At 36.7% G+C, this 19,601-nt stretch overlaps 1 protein-coding gene across 1 annotated transcript in view; it reads right to left on the minus strand.

Annotated features, from left to right (window-relative positions):
• Atg17 (Autophagy-related 17) overlaps nt 1-19,601 on the minus strand; it is a 60,937-nt gene that overhangs the window by 14,334 nt on the left and 27,002 nt on the right. The window contains exons 7-10 of the mRNA XM_074175229.1: nt 16,877-17,062; nt 13,268-14,290; nt 9,930-10,479; nt 5,493-6,435 (exon numbers count right to left, since the gene is read on the minus strand). Coding sequence (XP_074031330.1) covers nt 5,493-6,435; nt 9,930-10,479; nt 13,268-14,290; nt 16,877-17,062 — 2,702 coding nt within the window. The remainder of the gene's footprint in view (nt 1-5,492; nt 6,436-9,929; nt 10,480-13,267; nt 14,291-16,876; nt 17,063-19,601) is intronic.

Below are 19,601 nucleotides of genomic sequence, written 5' to 3' on the forward strand. Positions count from 1 at the left end.
GATGTTCCAGTTTAACTTTTCATTGAGGATGGAATAATTATAAACGCTAGTATTAACTTTTATTCAATTTGCTACACAGGGTGTTGTAAAAAATCTTTCCTATTCTGAATTTGAGTATATTCTTCAAATAACTATTTGAGAGTCCCAAAACAATCCTCTGTAGAATTTTAAAAACAATCCTGCGCAGAGTATTTTTTAAAATACTCGTTTTGTACAGGATCACGGAAAAGAAACTCTCTTTTCTCTAAATTCATCTCATGGTATGCGTTCAAATGTTCATTGCTCAAAAACTTAATTCTATAGGAATGGGAAATCATAAAACCAATGAACTCGATATGTTTACAGTATATTAAACATAGCTTATATACATAAGTAGATAGTTTATTTAAACACTATACATGTAGTAAGTATATTTGTAGCAGGTAAGAATTTACATACTATATTCCAATTCCCTACCCTTGAACAAAGGAGGAAGAAGAAAACATAAAGATCAGCTCTTTACCTGAAGCAGATCACGCTCTTTTACTTTACTTATGCACATAAAAAGCGTCCAAAACATGAAAAATAAAATCAAAATTAAAAGTAAAAAACAAAATGGTCAGAAGAGTACACAAACTTTAATGCAAAATAAAAAAAAAAAACATAAATTTTTCACAATTTTCAAAATAGATTACTTCGAAACTGAAAGCCAGTTTTTGAATTACCAGCTAAGTTTCATTTGAAGTGTCGCTGATGTGATATTTATCTCGTCGTATCCCTACAATACCCCAAAAAAACTTACACTTTACTCAATTTATTTCTGACACTAATTACTATGATGATAATATCTACATCTTGGACAACAACATTTCACATTGATAATACGACAAAAAGCAGAACCTGCTGGGGCAGGCTTTTGTATAATCGTTGATTTTCAAAGATGATCTTCAAGTTTCTTCAGTTCATGCTTGGAATATGTAGAAGTTTATACAAACGTACATTTTCAAGAATTTACTCAAAAATAGATCCTCTTCGTTTGTTATTACAGTGGTCCTCAGCATTTTATTTGTACACTGTACAAAAGTGGAATGTAAAAGGGCCGAGAACATATATGATTCTGTCAGTTTTCAGTCTTTGTCATACAATGTTTACCATCCATAAAAATAGTTAACGTTTTGCTACACTACAGCTTCATCAGTTACTGCTACATCAAACCAATCACTTTTTGGGAACTTTGGCTTTCTACGACTCAATTTTCATATAAAAAAAAGGGGGAATCTTCCAAATAAAGAAAGGAATCAATCAATTTCAAAAAATTCACTCTAAACGTTAGCCGGTCGGGTGGAGTAAGTCGACCGCTGTGTGAACCGGTGGTTCGAACCACAAGGCCGGACGATCGATTTTCACTTCCTATCGACCAATTCGTGCTAGGAATCACACGTTAAAATGTTAGACCTCATTAGTCCTACGCACCCCTAAGAACGACAACCCTCAGGAGTCGGAACATATGCGAGCCAAGGACTAACGAGGTCTCAGCTTTTATCGTGTGATTCCTAACACGGGAAGTGAAAATCGATCGTCCGGCCTTGCGGCTCGAAACTAAATAAAAGAAAGAAAAATATTTTAGAAAAAAATACTTTTATATGAATGCTTTTTTCTATTGTTTGTATTGATTGCTAACTTCCTTTCTTTGGAAGATTCACATAATTTTTTATATCAAGATAAAGAAGTAGAAAGCCTTTCTTTGCCAAAAAATTAATCTCTACTGAAAATATGGCCCTTTTTATTCAAAATATCTTTTATATAATACCTAGTAGGTAATTACAAAGCGTATTAGATAAATGATTATATCTGGTAAAACAGGAAGATTTTGAATAAACAATATTGGCGTTTTATGTCAAAACTTACTAAGATAAATGATTCTGGAAAAAAAAGTGGATTCAAAAAGCACAATTCAATACAATATTATTTTTTGTCATTTATTTTCTGTATGTAATATATCGTAGTCCATGTTGAACTCGTGGTTATTCTTAAAAGGTGGAATTAGTTTTCTTCGGCTCAAAACTTATTTTATGTTCGGCGATTCTCTTTTTTAAATTTTTAAAGCCCTTCCTATAAAAACTTTCGGGCCTGATACAAACTAACAGGTGGGTTCCGACATGGGCTACGACGCTAAAATTTCTGGAAGTCAATAAACGCAAATATTCAAATTTTTCTTTTAAACAACCTGCAGGAAGTTATGCATTCATCGTTATTGAATTTGTTCTCATAAACTGTCATTAATTACCATATTTACACATTACCTGTTTTCACATTGTTGTAAATCATGTCCTAAAGAAAATAACGCCGGCCGCCACTGGTAGCCATGAACCAATTGTGACGTAGCTAAGAGCGCGCGAACGTACGATGTTCGCTGTCGATCCAGACGTGGCTTTGCTCCGAGAATAATGCTGACCGGTTCTGGCGCTAAAGAAGGCGCCGAAATTCCGGGAAATTTTCCGGCGCCTTCAATTGCCGAATATACGCGTCATCCACTCGCCCATCGAGGCAGTCGAGGAAGTTACAGTGCGGTACGCGGAGCGATCTAGTGGGGCGATAGACATAGTTGAAGTGTTTGTTGTATTTGAAGTGAAATAAAGTTAAGTTTGATTATTTTTCAGTGGAGTTAATTATTGGTCAACAAACGGGGCAAAACGTAACATTATAAAATATTGTATTGATTTGTGCTTTCTAAATAATCTACCTTTTTTGACAGAATTAATCATTAATTAGGTTTTGACATAAAATGCCAATATTGTATCTGTAACTTAGAAGTAATGATGTATTGTACCTGCTAATTTATTCAAAATCTACCTATTTTAACAAATTTGCTAATTTATCTGATGATTTTTGTTATTACCTAGTGTTATATAAAAGATATTGTAGAAAATTTTGATGTACCTGTAACCGATGAAGCTACCTTGTAACGAAACGTTTTTAAATAACATTTATTGTGAAACCTCTATCAAGCAACGAGTTAGAGTATTCATAATACATATGTTTACTTCCAATATCACAGGTTACATATTTATATGATGGAATCTACTATATAAAAATGGATGTTTGTTGGATGGTTGGTTGGTAAGTGATTAACTTCTACATCGCTCAACCGATTGTGATGAAACTTGACATGTATAAGTAATATTAAGGTTTTTAGGCTATCAATTTTTATGTAATGTCACTCGCCACTAGATGGCGCTGTAGAAAAATTTTTTTGAAAGCACTGTTCTGTAACGCTGATTCGTTGATTCTGTCAAAACATTAGAACAGCAGCGATACAGCAACATAGTACTAGTCATATATAAATAATAACATTTCAATATTGTATTTTACAAAAAGGATTTAAAGCTTTATATCTTCTATTAATTATTTGCGAGCGCTTTCGACAGTTGGTAGTACTGTCATCTTCTAAGCACTCCTAGTGGCTAGTTCGAGAAGTGCGTAGAAAATGACAGTACTACCAACTGTCGAAAGCGCTCGCAGATAATTAATAGAAGATATAAAGATTCGAATCCTTTTTGTAAAATTTAATATTGAAATATCGAAAATAAAGGAAAATTAGTTGCATCATTCAAAAAAAAACAATACTCTTTACCCACCTCTTCCATTTGCCTAAAGAACTAGTTATAAATTAAGATAAAAAAATACCAGAGAAAGCAGTTTCCTAAGCTGGCATTGTTCTTGAATATATCAAAAATTAAAATCATAATACTACCAATTATTGGCAGAGAAAAGTTTTGGCTTTCTACTTCTCAAGCTTGATAGAAAAAAATGTGGGGATCTTCCAAAGAAAGGAAATAGAAAGCCAAAACCATTGATTTCCCCTAAAAATATACCCCTTTCAATTCCAACTACTGATTACTTATTGAATATCTATACAATAACAAAATAATAAGGATCGATTATTTGGTGCGTGCAATTAAGTTTAATTTATTGTGTAACTAGTAATGAAATCTTTTAGATCTCAGTCAAATGGTTTACCATCAACATACAAAAAATACCCTTACTGAAATTCAACTGCCCTGTTTGATGAGCTTCCTGAATTTTATCCAGAGAAACAGTAATTATTCCAGGTTCATATATCAAGTTGAGAAATTATAACTTTTATACTTTGGAGTTTTATTACCTAAAAAGTTTCAAACAATGCTTTCAATGCTCCTTTTTTAGGAAAAAAAATGACAGATGTTTTAAAAGTTTCATTTATATATAGTTGATGTAGATTTATTTTACGTCTACATTTTACATTGTTTGATTTGCCATGTATACATTTTGATATTGGTGAATGAATGTATTCTATCTTAGAAACAAATACAAATCTGAATAAAGTTCTGTCAAAAATTATATGCAAAGAGGGATGATGTGAGATTTAAAATTGATTTGTAGTCGAATTTCTATTGTCTTATATTAGACCAACAGAAAAAACACACTTCCAAAAGAATAAAAGAACACAAACATACTTCTAATAGGTTCAATTCAAATTTGCAGAATCAATGCTGGAAACAAATAATAAATGCAAGGTAAAAGGATTTCATCAATAATGAGCCAAATCTTATTATTTTGTTATGTAAATAATGAATACTGCTAGTGCTTAGCAGATTAGTAGACCGTCGCCACGAAAATCTTACAACTACGAAGGTTTCCTTCGAAATTTCGAAACCATTGCTTAGTTACTGTCTCCAATTAGAGACTATAGCATGCTTCAAAACCGTCACACTTAATATTCAGAGTGACCTGCTACAAATATACATAATACACAGTGATTAAACAAATTATTCTACACCTCATGACAGACAATTTCCACGACATAACTACAGGTCAAGATATCAACTAAAAATTTCAAAGTGAAGTTGACAACTGACACTTCAAATCTGTCAACACCTTCAACGTATTTCAAGTGAGTCAAATGACTTTCAAATCTGTTAATTTACCTTTCTCAATACACAAGATCATTTTGTGCAATATTTGGGGACCACTGTTTTGATACTGTTCATTAAACAGCTTTATATTATTATAAACCATCAAGAACCTCCGAAAACCAGGTAGCTGGTTAAATAATGACTTACCAAACATCTATTGCCACGAGGTGGCGCTATTGTCACTATGAAACTCAAGGAAAGCAAGAATTTGAAGTCCCCGTACATTTTTACAGTGTTGACCAATAGATTCTGAAAGTGTGACATATTATTTGAACAGTATCAACTCAAATTTTCAATTTTTAGCATTAGCACCGTTAGGAAACCATCTACTATAATAAACAGTCTTGCATTACCTTCACAGAAGGCAGTTTAAATTGATGGACCTGTATAATTTGCGGAAATCTGATGAAATTATTCAGAAGTGCCTGTCATGGGACGTAATTGTCATGGTTCCAAAAAACCCACAGCCTCATATTCACATGAAATATGACGATAAAGTATATGCCACTAATAGTAAATATAAACCTAACATCACAAGCTGAATACTATTCAACTCACCTTGTCTACTCTCCCGCCCTTCATTGTCAACTACATTGACATACTCCTCGTAACTCTTTAATTGTGTCATCAATATATCTCTCTCCTCCTGTAGAGCATCGATTTCCTCTTTCAGCTCCCTCTCGTTATTCTCAACCGCGACCGGTAATTTTTCGCGCTCTTCGGACATCTTGTCCAACAATGCCTGCTTCTCCTCTTCGAACTTGACTTCCATTTCGTGCACACGCTTCTCCAACAACTTCTCCCACTTCTCGCGTTCCGTCTTCAAAGCCTCGTTAACGGACTTCTCCTTGTCTAATTCGAAGTTTTCCGTTATTTGTAGGAGCAGATGATTAGGTAGTGAGGCGCAATCTCCGGACTTCTCCAGAGAATTATCCGACCTGCTTCGCTCCATAGTCAACAACTTCAAACGCTGCTTGATAGCTTCGATTTCCGCTTTGTGGTCCCTGTTCAGCTTCTCCGTAAGCTCTTTAATTTCCTTTTCATTATCCAGCTCCATCTGCTCTATGTTTTGTCTGAGACGTTCGATGGTCTCTTCATTCTGGTCGCACAATATTCTGTTGGATTTTTGCATATCTTTCAAATCCTTCTTCAAGAACCAGCACTCCTTCTCCAGGAGTTTTTTTTTCTGTACCAGCTCTTTAATTTCCTTTTTTTTCTCCTCTTCGTGAAGCCTCAAGTTGCACGTGGCGTCCTCCGCGATTTTCTGCGTCATTTCCAGAATTTCTTTATCTTTAATATCCTTTTCCACGATGACGTTTACCCATGAGCTGTCCATACCTTTGCACTGTTGACTTATGACTTCTTTGCTCAAGAGAACGGTGGACCTGAGCTCGCTTACCTCATTTTTGAGTTGAGAGGTTTGTTCTTGTGCCAGCTTGTATAGTTTCATCAAATGCGATTTCAACTTAACGATTTCAATTTTGTACACCTCGATGTTCTCCTGAAAACGAATCGTTTTGTGGATAAGGTGGTTTGGTTCAGCATGAGCATTGTGTGTGTTTTTTGTGGTGTTGTTGGGTTCATGCAATAATCGACTAGAATGTACAGGGATAATTTTTGGGTCACCAACAAGTACGGTAACTTAAGTACAAAAAAAACTGAAGCGGAAGAGAAATAATAATAATTTTAAATATCCATCATTCAAGAAAAAACTAATTTCAAACCTCCCAAATTATTTTCGCACTTAATTTCCACCTTATCCTCATAACGTCCTATACTCTGGTATAGTTAATCCAATCCCAATTGGAACGGCAATAAAAATAAGAGCGCTACGAGGGGTGTTCATAATCACTGCCCGGCAAATGGGAAATGTATATACTACCACTGCTCTTAAGTTCACAGCGTCCCTGGTACAGCCATAAACATCTCTGGCCTGTCGCCCCTAATCGCCCAGATAGTTCCTAAACGTGCTATCAAATATAGTTGAGGAATAAAGGCTCGGCTAGCTGGACTGGCTGAATACTAATTATTTGGCCGTTTCACAATATTTCTTGAACAGTGCCGTGTGTTCGTGGGGTTAGGTGAGGTAGTGAGTGGTTTTGCAAACCGATTTTTGAAAACTTTTTCTAGAGATCAATTACCCTAACACCAAACTGATATGTTTGTACTCGACGCGCGTTTCACTAACAATGTTACCGTCTTCAGGAGAAGCAAATTGATACTGAATCTAAGAACAAGGGTTAGCTGTTTATATACCTGAAGTTTTTTGGTCCGATGTGGACTTTGTTTGTTAAATGACGACTATCCTAATTGATTTTTCGGTAATTAACTAGTGGAACCATTACCTGCAAATTAATTTGTCAACAATAGATTAAATAGTGTGCGCTGGTCAGGCCCTATCCCCCGAAGCCCCGATACATTCGGGAGGGCGCGCCAGCATTATCAACCAATGACCACTCCCCACACCGTGGGGTAAGTGACCATAAGGTCCGAGAATCATGTGCCCTGAGCAAGCGCAGTGAGCCAAGAATGACAGCCTTCTGTGCGGCTAAGATTTCTGCCTTAGTGCGGCAAGCCGGTATGATTTTGAGATTCGAGAGCAGAGAGGACACCATTCCACCAAGGACTCCAATAATCAGAACAACCATCTTGACAGAGTGATCTGGATAGTCTGCGGATTTCGAAGAGAAAATCTCGATATTTTATCCGTCTTTCCTCCTCTTTTTTGACGATATTCGTCTCGCCGGGAGCTTAAAACTCCATGACAAATATCGTTTAGGTCTGGTGGTCGAGAAGGACTACATCAGGCTTATTAGCTTGTATGAGCCTGAGGGTGGGGAACGAATAGTTCAAATAAATTCGGCACTTTTCGTTCCCCACAACGGATTCAGTATCCGCCGGAGCGTAGGGCAACACCGGTGTCTCGTCAATACCGTAAGAGAGTCATAGATGGCACTCTAAGGGCCGCGTTATGTCGATGGATATAGGCCGAGACCGCATATGCTGGATATGTTGATAGCAAGTGCATTAGGGTCTCAGGCCCTGCACCTTGTGTCAGGAACCTCTATACCCATCACGCGACTGCGGTAGACTAAGGTGTTGAAAACACTATCCTGGCAAACCATGATGAACCCCTCAGTTTCCGGCTTCAGCCTACTCGACCTGAGAAAAGCGAACGTCAGGCGCTTTGATAAGCCAAGGTCTCCAATGTTATTGAAGAAGACCCCATGCATTGGCTTATCCTTGTGTCTCCGCAGAAGTAAGGTGATCTCTGCGGCTTTTATCTGAGCTTTTTGCTGAACGGGTTCCGACTCGGTGACAGAGTTGTGGTCACCTCGTTCAGAGTCGAAAACTATACCGAGTTCATCAGCTGCTCGGGCTGCTGCCCTAAGGAGAAATGCTCCAATTCCTGCTCTCTCATGGTCACGGACCATGCAGAGAAGGGGATCCGAACTCCTGACGACTTTACAGGCTGTATCCAGTACCATTCTGTCACGTTGACACTCCAAATTCAAAAGTCCACGGCCTCCCTGTTGTCGGGGGAAGTACAACCGTGGAACGGACGATTTCGGATGTAAACTCCTAGAGAGATGCATCATTTTTCGGGTCTTTACGTCGAGTTGATACAGCTCCTCCCGAGTCCACTTCACTACACCAAGATTGTTAGATTGGAACGGCAAGCATATTTGTTGCAGCAACTTTGTTCTTCCCCGACAGTTCCGATGACCGGATCTGTCGAAGTTTGTGCTGATACTTGCCGCGGAGAGAGTTTTTCACTGCTGTTACCTCTTGTGAGTGGCGTTGTTCCACCCAGAGGTGAGTATACGTCTCTCCGGCATCCAGATGGTGTAGGATGCTTCCATCTCCGAGCTGCACATCTTCTCCGTAGTCCCCGCATCGTCCTCTTTTGAGATGAACCATTGCACATTTGTCTATCCCGAATTTCATACCGATAGCATGCGTGTACTCTTCCACCACCCTCAAGGACTGATGAAGATCCTTCTCTCCAGAGGCATAAAGTTTAAGATCATCCATATAAAACAGATGGGTGACCTTGTGCCTCCGGTTTCCGGGTGCCACAGTTATACCCTCGAGTATTTCTGAGCGCAACGGATAATGGCAATAGTGAGATGCAGAATAGAAGGGGACTGAGGGAATCACCCTGAAATACACCCCTTCTGAAAGTGAGCCACCCTGTTTGGACTCTTGCTTGACCAGATGTTATGGTGAAGCGAGTTCGCCAAAGTGGTATCAGTTGTTCAATGCATGTCACTATTTTGTCGGGTACCGCAAGGCATCTGAGCAAATGTAAGATGAGCTCATGCGAAATTGTATCAAATACTTTACGGTAATCGATCCAGGAGAGGTTACGCTTATATTGTATCGAGTCCTGCGTTATACATCTATCGATGAGCAGGTTCTATTTACATTCAGCGACTCCTCTCTTCGCCCCTCTCTGCTCATATATCCGTTCGAACACTCGGTCAACTGCGGTGAGTATTCGTGTGTATAAGATGCTTGTAAACAACTTATAACACGAATTCAAGCATGTTATCGGTCTGTAATTCTTAGGAATCGACAAATCTCCGCTTTTGGGGATAAGAACGGCCCGCCCCTCGACAAACCAATCCGGAATCGGCTGCTCTCCGTCCAGCCGTGAGTTGAAAACTCTGTCCAGGCGGCCAGATCGAGGCGTTTTAGCCGATTCCTTAGTAAACTTAATTAAATTTTTCTGAAAAACATAAACTTCCCCAACATTCACAGAAAGTGGAACAGAAATATCGCAAAAATCTTCTACAGAACCAAAAAGAAAGGAAGGATATCCACAGGAAAGTGTGTGTATACATGTGTGCTGCAGAAAACGAAAAGTTACCAAAAAAAAAAAAAAGAAAAAGCCAAACAGAAAATGAAAAAAAAAATCGACGCAACAGATACCCACGTGGAAAATAAAACAAAAAGTGCATATACAAAAGAGCGTATCAATCTATCAAGTACCTGCAACAGAGCGACAACGTTATTGGCAGTATCGAGCTGATTAAAGAACTCGCCCTGACTCTGTCCCGTCTCGATACTAAGACTGGAAGGCAGACTTTCGTCGATATAAAACTCATCGCTAACAAACTCGTTGGCGGGTTGGTGACCCAAAAAAGGCGAGTTGGGACTTTTCACTTGGATATCTTTGGGACTCTGGGGCGTAATGGATTTGGGCATCGGATTGATTGGGTGGTTCTGCATTTGTTGGTGATGCGAGTTGAAATAACTGTCAGGGAGGACGGAAGCTAAGCAGGAGGAATTTTTCAAGTGAAGGGAGGTTTCAGTGTGAGCAGGGGTGGTGCTAGTGACGCTCAAGGTTTTTAGAAAAGGTGCGTTGGGAGTGTGTTTCCGGGAGTTTTGGAACGTGCGAGGGGGCTTTTGAGGAGGAACAGGGCTTCTCTCACCAACCTCAGACGTTGCTATGGTGGGTTCTTCTTGGCGCGTTTCTAAATCGGGGCTCAAGTTGCCGATTCTCTCAAAACCTTCTGAACCAGAGTCTGAATCGCATTCCCTGTAAAATAATCATTGTTAACTTTATTACACAAAACTGTGGGAGAGAAAAAAACAAACTGGCCGGTACTATTTTCCTTCTCAGGCAGCTTAGAAATGCTATTGATATTTCAACCCCAAAAACTCTTTCGTTCAAAATTAAACTATGGAGCTATTCTATGGGGAAATTCTCCTCACTCAGTTACCATTTTTTGTCAGCAAAAGGAAGCGTTTGGACTATTGGCCTAAGCAATAAACAATTCGAAAGGTCCTAGGTGCCGGTCATCACACCACTCTCCTCAGTAATCTAAGGTTACTACTAACTGAAAAAGCTGTGAACGCAACTATACTAGCACCATCTATATGTTAGACCCGAGGCTTTACAGCCCATGTAGTACGTTTGTGACGAGATGATCACAGAAATAATTTATATACAAGGCTATTCAAATTCGTTTCTGTACATGGGATCTCGTACACCATAAGAGATAGAGTGTCGGTTAAATTGTGGCAAAGTTGTGTATTTTGAAGACCTATTCAATGATGTACAGACATCGACTATAGCTGTTTTGGTTCTGGAGATATACAGGAAAAACAAAAAAATCCCAAATTATTTTTTTTACTATATCTTCTTTGTTCGTAGACATATTGAAAATCTGTCCACATTTTGCTACTGGCACTTGATGTGGGCTCTCAGAGTATATACATGAATCTTTTATACAGGGTGTCATCTGACTTGGGCCACCCCGATCTTTGATTTTTAAATACGGACCTGTATTTTTGTTGTAGTTTTTGAGAAATTATATACTGAGAAATTAAATTCAATTTTATATTTCTGGATTTTTCGGTAATATCCGATTATAATTGTGTGAATTATTCCTTTTTGAATTACGACCCTGTAAATTTGTTGACTGAGTTGAATAAAAACATAATAGCAACTTTCATGTCTCCCTATGTACCGCAGAGTTTTTCGGGAGTTTTTTTAAATTTTCAATTGAATTGAAAGTGGTGATGTACAGATAATATCGGTAATTTCATCAATTTCCCATGCAAAAAAAGAAACACTTTCAATCTCCTTGCTTATATTTTCCTTAATATAAGCCACACTGTCTATAAGCTCATTTTGAATAGTTTTTGATGTGCCCAAAAAAACGCTACCGTTTAAAAAAGTGCCAAATTGTGAATCATATTTGCCCCATAACATTAAAAGTTCCTTATAATTGCCGCGATTAATCGAATCTTGGTTTCATCGTGTCCGCGAAAAGCTAATTCTTGGGAACCCAAATAAATCATAATATCGATAATTAAGTATTTTTAAATTCAATCGATTTTCCCCAACCTGGTTAGGTATTAAAAGAAATTATGGCCTCTTTTTGAGCTGTATCTAAAGCTGTTGCTATATTTTGTTTGCTATATTTTATTTTTAATTTACAAGACGTAAATATATGCTCCTTAGATTTCAAATGTCGTTCTTTAGAACGAGGTGAATTTTTTAAATCGGAGTATCCTATTTTAGACCACGTTTGGTATTCGGTTTGTACGAAAAATAAAACACGGGACCAATAAAAAAGTTTTTCTTGTTTAATGGAGCCGGTTAACCAATCGCATTTATCGTACTAACTAATATTAAATCCTCGATTTTGTCGATTATCTGACGCTTTAATTGAAATCAAATTTGGTTGAGGCCTTCCCAGAGTTTTAATAATGTAAAATTCATTATCATAGGATAAAGACTTAAAATTATTTGTCAGCAACCAATCGATTATATCGTCAGATTTTTTTAATTTTGTCCAACTTATCCGTAATAAATGAAAAAAAACCTACCGAAAGGTGAAAACCTGAAAACACCTAGAAATTGAAAGAAAACACTTTAAAAACACATTAAAAATATTACCAAAAAGCACTGCTGTAATACAATGCTGCCTGTTTTATACACAAATAACAAATATTATCAAGAAGTACTAAAACGATTTACCGAAATATTTTTCAGTCCCGGTCCGTCACGGCACCCCGTCCGAATAATTAAATAAAAAACAAACGCAGCCGTACACTAACGGAGACCAACTGGAGGCTAGCCTCCTCTGACGCTATAATTTCTGCAACTGAAATTACAAATCGGAACGTATGTCGCTGGTTGGATCGGTCTCGCGAAGCTTGTGTTTTTTAAAACGGTCGGAGGCTTGGCTCCCTTGCAACGTATGGAATTTATTATTTCGGGTTGATGGTTGATTCGTTATTCGTTCATGGGCGGTGTGTTTGAGATTTGTTGATGCAGGATACAGTGTGGTACGTACTACGTAGTGAGCGATAGGTGTGTTTTCGGGCATATCATGTATTTAAATTAAAAATTAATGGTGAAGTAATGATACCCAAACATTTTTAGAAAAAAATAATTATTATTTGTCAATATCTTTTAATTTATCGCGATGAATAGCCTCAAATTTTGTGGGGAAGCTAATCCTCCCTTGCCTCCTCTGCAGAATTTTATATAAATAAATATATGCAAAACGAATTACTGAAATTTATACGTTCAATGTGCTGTTTTAATGATTGCTTGAACCTGTTAATACTTGTACTGTATCTCAAAAGATTAGGTAACACGGTAAGGTGAGGTCATTTCTGACCTTGAGTTTGTCGTGGGCACATGAAAGTTTATATTTGCTCTTGTGTCATATTGGTGAATTTCAATGGTGACTTTACCAACAGTTTTCCAATGACTAGGCTTAATACCCTCCAAATATGAGAACCATAATCTAATAATCTTTTCATCCAGTGGAATTCAAACAAAGTAATAATAATATTTACTGACTTACCTGTCAAAACCACCTCCTTGGGTCGAGCAAGGCTTCCAATTGGCAAAATTTGCAATTGCCTCAATTCTGGGGACCATCTGTTCTGATTCAACATCGATGTCCTCCAGTTCCGGAGCCACCTCTTCTGATTTACCACCAATATCAACAAGTTCAGGGACCATATCTTTTGATTTCCTACAAAAGGGCTCAAGTTCAGGGATCCTATCATCAGACTCCTCATCGGATGACTGCTGTTCATCAACTTGATTTGATAAGTCAACAAATTCAACTTTGCAAACTCTTGCCACTATCTCTTCTGATCTCTTAGGAATGTACTCGAGTTCGGGGATATCATCAGATTCCTCATCGGATGACTGCCGTTCATCAACTTGATTTGATGCGCCAACCAACTCAACTTCTTCGCAAACTCTTGCCCCTACCTCTTCTTCCTGGAAAGCAACCTCTACTCCTAAAGGTTCAGATAAGTCAACTTCGCAAATTTTCGCCTGTATCTCTTCTAATTTCCTGTAAATGGGCTCAAGTTTAGAGATCATATCATCTGAATCGCTGTCAGATTCAACTTCCTGAACAATATCTCTCGGTTCCTCCTCTAGAGGCTTAGATTCGTCGCCAAGGCTATCGCAATCTGATTCGGTAGCACCGAGTCTCTCTTCCAGATTCTCTTCTGGGGCCCTTGTTAGTTCAAATCTCAACTCTTCCCCTTTGCTCCCCAACAAGTCGACTAGGCGGAACGACTCGGGAATTTTTATGTTTTCTGTCATATCGGGCAAAGCTCCCTTCAGAAAAATAATGTCTTCTTCAGTGATGTCCGGCATTTCTTCGTCAAAGGGTGGAGGAGGGCGAGTCGCGAACTCTGGAGGGATGTCGTTCATGCCGGGAAAGAGAGTTTTTAAAAAGTGACCTTTGAACTCCATGTCGAATTGTTTCCTTCTCTCGAGTTCCTTCGTGTGTAAAGCCAAAAAGTTGTTCGACAGTTCTTCGCCCCACTGTTGAAAGACAGGAAAAACTACTTTTAGTCTAGTTCACATGTACTTTTTTTTGTAACATTTTTCAGCCCTGTCCAAAAATTACGACCAAGGTGTCATTCGATTCGTATTTTTGCCTAGAAAGTTTAAGGAGAGGTCCGAAACGCGCCGATAAAAATTACAAAAGTTATAAACAATTAAGTGAAAATAAAATGGGGCTTTAGTTTTTTTCTTAATATCTCGGAAAAATTTCAAAATTTTGGAAATTTGAAAAAAGATTTGAGAAGATCAATGAATTTGCGTAAAAAAAGTCCCGACTCCCGAAACTGTATCTCGATTGTTTATAATTTTTACAGAGCCCTGAAAATAGAGCCAAAAGCGGGTAGTCTTTGTTTAAACATATTAAATGTAAATATTAAGGAATGAAAAAATTTATGTAATGTTGGGATACATCAATAAACAATAATCCGCAGTCAAAAAATTTTTATCCCAATTTTAACGTTAATTATAAGTTTGTTAATTAATAACTTTTTCTGAATTGAAAGTTAATATAAAAATCCCTATAATTATTAAACTAAAACCCTGGCATTTTTTTCCTTTAGTGAAGTTATCCTTAATAGGCAAAAAAATAGATTACCGTTGCCAAAATAAAAAATTGTTATTTTCTATTTTTTCATTGACAATTGAAAATTATAATTTTATAAAGAATACATTACAAGTTTTTTTTTCTAATTTTTTATTGTTTCAATGTCTCATGGCTAAAAACTAATTAATAATTTTTTTTTATTTTTTACAGCTATTGTTAATAAATTTTATTATAAACAAATAGATTGTTTATAAGCAATTCGAATTTTTTTTCATCATGTTAATGGAAAAAAATCATGATTTTTAGAAAAAAAATGGTTTCTTAAAAAAATGTCTTTGTTGCTAAAAAATGCGTTTGTTGATTAACATTTGTTTTTTGTAAGTAAACATTAAAATTAAGGAACCGATTTTTTTAAATCATAAATTCTATTGTTCTTTAAGGTTTTGAAAAAATTCATTTTCCATTCTTTAATTGTTTATTTAAAAAAATTGTTAGAAACAATTTTTTACTTATTCTATTTTTTATAAAACTTTCAATATTGTGATACCTTGATGCTCACAACTTTAGTAAAAGGCTTAAATTGCTAATAAATTCATAATGAACAAAATGAACAATAAAAAAAAAAGGTTTTTTCAAAACCTTAAAAAATAATAGAATTTGTGATTAAAGAAAACGGTTCCTTAATTTTAATATTTAGTTGCAAAAAACGATTGTTAATTAACAAACGCATTTTTTAGCAACAAAGAAATTTTTTTGAGAAACCATTTTTTTTTCTAAAAATCATGATTTTTCTCCATTAACATGATGCAAAAAAAAAAATTTTTGAATTGCTTATAAACAATGTATTTGTTTATAATAAATTCATTAACAATAGCTGTAAAAAATTTAAAAAATATGTTATTAATTAGTTTTTTTAGCCATGAGACATTGAAAAAAAAATAAAAACTTAAAAAAAATATTTAATGTATTTTTTATGAAATTATAATTTTCAATTGTTAATAAAAAATTGAAAATGATTTTTTTTTTTTATTTTGGCAACGGTAATCTTGAATATTAAGGATAACTTCAAAGGAAAAAAATGCCAGGGTTTCAGTTTAATAATTATAGGGATATTAACTTTCAATTCAGAAAAAGTTATTGATTAACAAATTTATAATTGACGTTAAAATTGGGATAAAAATTTTTTGACTGCGGATTATTGTTTATTGATGTATCCCAACACTACATGAATTTTTTCATTCCTTAATATTTACATTTGATATGTTTAAATATGTTTTTATGTCAGAGTGACGAAAGGCGCGAGGAAGCCAGACCCGCTTTTAGCTCTATTTTCAGGGTTCTGTAAAAATTATAAATAATCGAGATACAGTTTCGGGAGTCGGGACTTTTTCTACGCAAATTCATTGATCTTTTCAAATTTTTTTTCAAATTTCCAAAATTTTGAAAATTTCCGAGATATTAAGAAAAAACTAAAGCCCCATTTTTTTTCACTTGATTGTTTATAACTTTTGTAATCTTTATCGGCGCGTTTTCGGACCTTTCCTTTAAACTTTCTAGGCAAAAATACGAATCGAATGACACCTTGGTCGTAATTTTTGGACAGGGCTGAAAAATGTCACCAAAAACAGCTAAATCGAGTACATGTGAACCAGACTATTTTACAATTTGATAAAAACGGAAATAACTTTGTTTAAAATGATAAGTTAGCAGTGTCAGCCGATTTTTTGGCAGAAACCATGCTGATTCTCAGAGATGAGATTATTCTCAATGAATTTCAAGTCTCACAGAAAAGCATACTCAAAAAATGTTCTGAAAAGCAGGAGAGCACACCAACAGGCCTGTAGTTCTTCATTGAAAGTTTGTTTGATTTTTTTGGGACACCCTGTAAGAAATGATGTTACCGAGTGACTCATTTTTGAATCTTCTTCGAAGAAGAGATGATAATTCATCACAAACAAAACGATTAGAAAATATTGAGTTGGTGAATGTGAATGTATGAAATGTAATCGTCCCTACCTGTGAATCAGTAAAAATTGAAGCTACTGAAGCGTTACTCACTGTCTTAGAGATGCAGAGTACTTGCGGCGTCTGACCACTTCGATGATGGCATTCAGGTAAGTGCTAGGGGCGACGTGGATCTGGTGTAGAATTTCCAAATATTTCTGAACGCGTTTCAAATTTGTTAGATTCACCACAATCTTATGGTCCATTTCACAAATACGGTTCTGGACATATGCAACCCATCTAGTAACAAAAATCAACAATCATACAGAGATTAAAGCAAGAAGATTCAATACGCATGACGACAGTATCAAATAAACGCTGATTTAATGGTTCTAGTGGAAAATTCATATTAAAAAAAATTTAAAACGCTGCTTTAGTTTCATTTAAAAATTCAGATTGTTACAGTACATCAACAACCAATGAAAATGTGAGAAAGCGAAGAAAATTGTCATGGAGTATCATCAAATGGCTCCTCACGCAGTTTTTTCAAGAAATTTTTGGGCATGAATCCTGTTGCAGCGAAATTCGTTCCAAAATTGCTAAATTTTAACCAAAAAAACGTTGTTGAGTGACGTCAATGGTGATCCAGATTTGCTTAAAAGGGTAAAGAATCATAGGTTTGTATCTATGAAACCGAAGTCAAAGTCCAATCATCCCAATGGAACAGCCCAGTAAAGCCAAGACCAAGAGCACGCCAAGTTCGATGAAATGTCAAGGTTTCATCCACTGTTTTCTTCGATTACCGTGGCGTAGTGCACCAGGAGTTCTTGCCACATAGTCGTACGGTCAATAAGAAGTATCATCTTGAAGTTATGCGCCGCTTACGAGAAGCAAAACGGAGAAAATGTCCGGCATTGTGGAAAAACAATGCTATAAAAGCGTACAGCGCCATCTGCCCGCGAATAGATTAAGCAATAATGTCAATATATCAAGGAGGTTACTTACAGCGCCCTCTGCCCGCGAATAGATCTGTCAAATACAGATCCCATGATTGAGAGTTACAAACAAACATACATACAGGTAAAGCTAATAGAAGTGTGTCATTAGTAATAAAAATTGATGCTATTTCTTGAGAAAAATGAAAATTTACGTTGACTTTTTCAAGCAGACATTGTATAATAACTTACCTGTTGAAATCACGAACACATAATCCCTTATTGAATTTATAAAAGGGTGAAGAACCTTTCGGTAGAAAAAGCTTAATATAACCTTGAATAGTACTTTGAAGATTCCTTCTGATACATTCCTTATTTTAATGCTAGTTTCGTTACTTTGATTTTTATACAGCTTTAGATATATATACAATTATTTGTGGTCGTATTGTTCTTCGCAAAGCCATAAATTATGTGAGAAGACTGCATCAGAACACAGTCATAATACAAGAAATGGCGATCTTCTAAAAATTCCCACAGCATCTCATGACAAGCTATAAACAATCCCCTCAGTATAATGCCATTCCGTGCTTCAATGAGCTGCCAAATGTAGTTAAAAAAACCACAAGTGACAAAGTATTTCATGATTGTGTTAAAACTATGCTTTTAGAAAGATGCTATTACAGTTACGAAGATTTTTTAATTGACAATCTCACAACAATAAATTATGTGAATGGTGTAAAATTTTTACTTAATTTGTGGGCATATATTCTTATTTACACACATCGGAAAAGTCTAGGGATATTTTTAAAAAAAATATGGCTCTTCTTTGGCACCCCGAAAAAAAATCATAATACAAAAAAAATTGGAATCATTACAAAGTAGGGCCTCCACGCTGGTTTATTACGGCCCTACATATATCGTGCATCGACAAAATGAGATTGTCAATGTCTTGTTGAGGTACATTTGCCCATTCAGCGATTAAAACCTCTCTCAATTGAAACGTTGTGTGAATGTTCCCCATATGCGGAGTAATTCTTCGTTGAAGCATGTCCCACACGTGCTCGATGGGATTCAGGTCCGGTGATTGTGCTGGCCATGGCAATACATCAACTCCTTCGTTGGTGAGCCAGTCAGTCACTAGACGCGCGACATGTGGACGAGCATTATCGTGCATTAGGTGGAAGTTTTCACCAACAGCACCAGCAAACGGACGGACGATAGGTAGAAGAATGGTGTCGAGGTACTGTCGAGCTGTGAGGAAGCGATTTGGAAAAACGAGATCGGTTCTGCCGCCGATCATGATTCCGCCCCATAGCATTACTGTACCAACTCTGTAAGTGTGGACTTCCTGGACGTGTCTCAAACGTTCATTATTTCCAGGTCGTCTCCACAGTCTTACTCGACGAGAATCTGGATGAAATCCAAATCTGGATTCGTCTGTAAACAAAACTGTGGCCCAATCATTTGCATCCCAGTTTTGATGTTCTTGACACCACTCTAATCTTCTACCGCGATTGCCTCTCGACAAAGGTGGACATCTAAGTGGCCTTCTGTTGTGGAGATCTGCTTCATGCAGTCGATTTCTGACAGTATCACGACCAATGGTTACCTGGTGCGTCTGCTGCAACACGTTAACCAACTCAGGTGCTGTGATTGTCGGTTGTCTTCTTGCGGTTAAGACCAAAAATCGGTCTTGAACTGCAGTTTTAGCGCGTCCTCGCCCTGGATGTTGTTCGGCTGGCGTTCCATGTTAAAGCACAATATTTCCACTTTAATTGCTGAGCAAGAACTGCATAGAATGTACAAACTTGACACTTTCAGATTATTCATTTTAGCCAAAAACCTACAGTTTGTAAAAAACTTGATAAAAGATTAGTTACCGTTTTTGCAGGCTTTGTTCAACC

Source organism: Leptinotarsa decemlineata, unplaced genomic scaffold (genome assembly GCF_025532065.1).
Source record: "Leptinotarsa decemlineata unplaced genomic scaffold, Ldec_3_MD MMD2_tig00000882_RagTag_RagTag, whole genome shotgun sequence".
NCBI classification, from domain to species: domain Eukaryota; kingdom Metazoa; phylum Arthropoda; class Insecta; order Coleoptera; family Chrysomelidae; genus Leptinotarsa; species Leptinotarsa decemlineata.